The sequence below is a fragment of the Crocodylus porosus genome, unplaced genomic scaffold, assembly GCF_001723895.1.
Source record: "Crocodylus porosus isolate Cpor-Errol unplaced genomic scaffold, CroPor_comp1, whole genome shotgun sequence".
NCBI lineage: Eukaryota > Metazoa > Chordata > Crocodylia > Crocodylidae > Crocodylus > Crocodylus porosus.
Window position 1 is genome coordinate 38,136,917 of NW_017728911.1, and position 2,909 is coordinate 38,139,825.

A 2,909-nucleotide genomic window follows, 5' to 3' on the forward strand; every position below is an offset into this window, starting at 1 on the left:
CCTTTTAGGCGTCTGTTCTCGCTCAAAGGTAACATGCACAGGAAAGACATACTCCAGTCGGTACCAACTGGCAGCTTGTCATCCTGCATGGGCCATCCCCCTATCTCTTGCGGTAGGTGTGCTCTTCTTCTTTTGTGTGACATTTTAGGATTACATTCATAGGATAACCATTCAACTGCTTTAGGGGTAGCTTCATGGATTGATTTTAGATGGCCATTAAATGGTTGAATTGGGCAGCTGTTCACAATGTGTTGTAGGGGCTGAAAAAACAATCGCAACCCGGACCCTCTTCGATTCTCCATTTATGGAGCAGGTGTCCACATTTTCCATGAAGTGTCTGGATGTTTAAAGCATTAGACCAGCACTTAGGAGATCTGGGTTCAGGCTTGGTCTCTGCCGTCAACTTCCTACAGGACTTAGTGGGAGTCACGAGGGGAAGTTGCAGCACGCGGAGGATCTCAGGATCTGGAAACCAGGAAAGCTAGATTTCCAAATCCTGAGATCCTCCCTTCCAGCTTTTCTTTTTTAACAAAATGCTTCAGCCTTCTATTCTGAAATAACTTCTTTTTTTTTTTCAAAACGTCGTATGGGATGATATATATACACATAGCATGGTGCCATCTAATACAGCATTTACAGAGCTGAAACCACAGGACAAGGGTTCTCAGATTTGGAACTTGTCTGTGGAGGCAAAACCCTTGTGCTGTGATTTCAGCTCTGTAAATGCTGAATTAGATGGCACCATGCTATGTGTATATATATCATCCCATACAATGTTTTGAAAAAAAAAGAGAAGTTATTTCAGAATAGACAGCTGAAGCATTTTGTTAAAAAAGAAAAGCTGGAACGGAGTGGTTTTTGGCGTTGTTGGAACATCTGGTTTTCTCCTGAAATAAAATGTGAAATCCACCCGATTTCACGAGGTGTTTCAGTTTCACTGAAACCGTATCTCCAGAATGTAGCTCTTGTCTAAGTTTGCCTGACCAACTCTGCTAGTCATGCCGGGTACGGGCGTACCAGCAAATCCCCATGAGGTGAGCTAGAGTGAAGTTACAGGGCATCAGCTATTCCCATCTACCCAGTAGACGCGGTGTGGCTTTGCCCCACTTTTGTTGGACCCTTTCATTCCATGTTGCAGTTCAGCGTGCACAACTGGAGGATAATAACCTTTCCTTTCTCCTACCCTTCGCCCATCTTGTCTGTTCAGGCAATAACCGAGGCAGCGGATCCCTCTAACTACATATGCGAACAGCACCAAATCCAGTGCACCATCTCAGTTCAGTCTCGCGGACAATGCAGTATGACAAAAAACAGACCAAAATATGTTTTTAGAATGATTTAGATATTAAAGATACCACTTCTGCTGCATCGTGGCTTGATGTAGCAACTTTCTAAAGGTGCAAAATTTGGGGAAACGGTAGGATTATTTTTCTTTCATGTACAAAATATCACATGCAGTCCCCGTGTGCAGGTGCGGGCTGCTGTTCCTGCTTCTGCTGGTGTGGAGACTGCTGCAGTGCTGTGCGCTGTGTTACCTGCCCCCTCCTCTCTCCATCTGCCTTCTGGCTCTTCTCGGCCCATAGAAGCAGGGCGTTTTTCCCCGCTGCCTGTGTAGCTACCAATATTCTGTCTAAGCCTGGGAGGACTTGGCTTTGTACAGTACTCATACGATCAATCTTAGGTAATGCTGGCAAACTTTCAACAACTTCTACGCTTTTAGTCTGAGACCTATAGAACAAGTTCAAGAGCATCTTGCAAGAATGTTTGCCATTATAACAGGCCAAAAAAAAAAAACCCAACGCAGTGAAATAGCACACCGCCGTTAATTACTAAAAATCCTTTAATAACCAACATTATTATAAATTACGTGTGCATTATGACAAGTACAATTGAGTTCTCTGTTTTTCTTGTCCCATGTTAGGGCACGAAACAATGTGGTCTTGTTGAAAAAAATGAAATGGATGGCACTTTTAGTCAAATTAGGACTTCTATATTGCATACCTATGCTTACAGTGATAGCAGCCTGCATTCTAAGCATGAAGGCTCCATTGTTCTGCGTGCCATACCGAGTGCAGGGTGATTATATAGTCTGTTGGCTTGCTAAAATAATAACATATCCTTTGCTAAAATGATGCGGTATTTCAGGTTTTTATATTTAAATACTGGTAACTGCATATTTGCGACATATTCTAATTTGGGTTGCAGCTTGCAGATCTGATATTAGAAAGAAGAGGGTTGGCTGCATGCATCGTTGGGGCACATCTGATCTGTGAAGAGGTGCAGATTTTTTACAAAGCATTGGAAGTCATCGGCGGCTGACTTAGGACAGCGTGCGAAGTCTGAGTCGCCTGGGATCTGGCCTGGCCTCGCCACAGGCCTGGAGTTCAGGAAGCCCTGATTTTTTGCTTCCATCTCTGAAGCCAGTTCTCGCCGCAACCTTTGTCTTTGTTGCTATAGTCAAATGAGGCTCATAATATTTGCCTGTCTAATATTTACCTGGCTTCCTTTTTAAATTGCTTTGGCATATCATAGGAAAGCAAAGTGTTGTTGTTATGCAGAACCCTAATGAGCATGCACTTATTGCAGTATAATCATTTGTCATATGAAAATATTACTGTGCATACTGTATTAAGTCAACATTCAAGTGCGATTACCTCCCAACCAGATTTCTGAATAAATCCCGATGGATTTAGTGGGAACAGTATTGAAGAAGTCAGCTAATCCGCTGTTCTGCCCTGACAGCCCTTTGGAGCGTGGTTCCGGGAGAAAGCGGTGTGCCTCAGCGAACCTGCTCCCCGCTTCCATAAATTTATGAGCAGAGAGGCCATTCCCGGTGCTCGCATGTGGAAAGGGGCTCTGGCTTCTTACTGACTGCCGGAAGGAGAAATGTAGCTAGAATTTGGTGTAAC

At 43.8% G+C, this 2,909-nt stretch overlaps 1 protein-coding gene across 1 annotated transcript in view; it reads left to right on the plus strand.

Moving 5' to 3' along the window:
- The first annotated feature begins 998 nt into the window (after positions 1–998).
- Positions 999–2,909, plus strand: part of SMAD6 (SMAD family member 6) — a 74,944-nt gene continuing 73,033 nt past the window's right edge. Inside the window, exon 1 of the mRNA XM_019533192.1 lies at positions 999–1,005. Coding sequence (XP_019388737.1) covers positions 999–1,005 — 7 coding nt within the window. The remainder of the gene's footprint in view (positions 1,006–2,909) is intronic.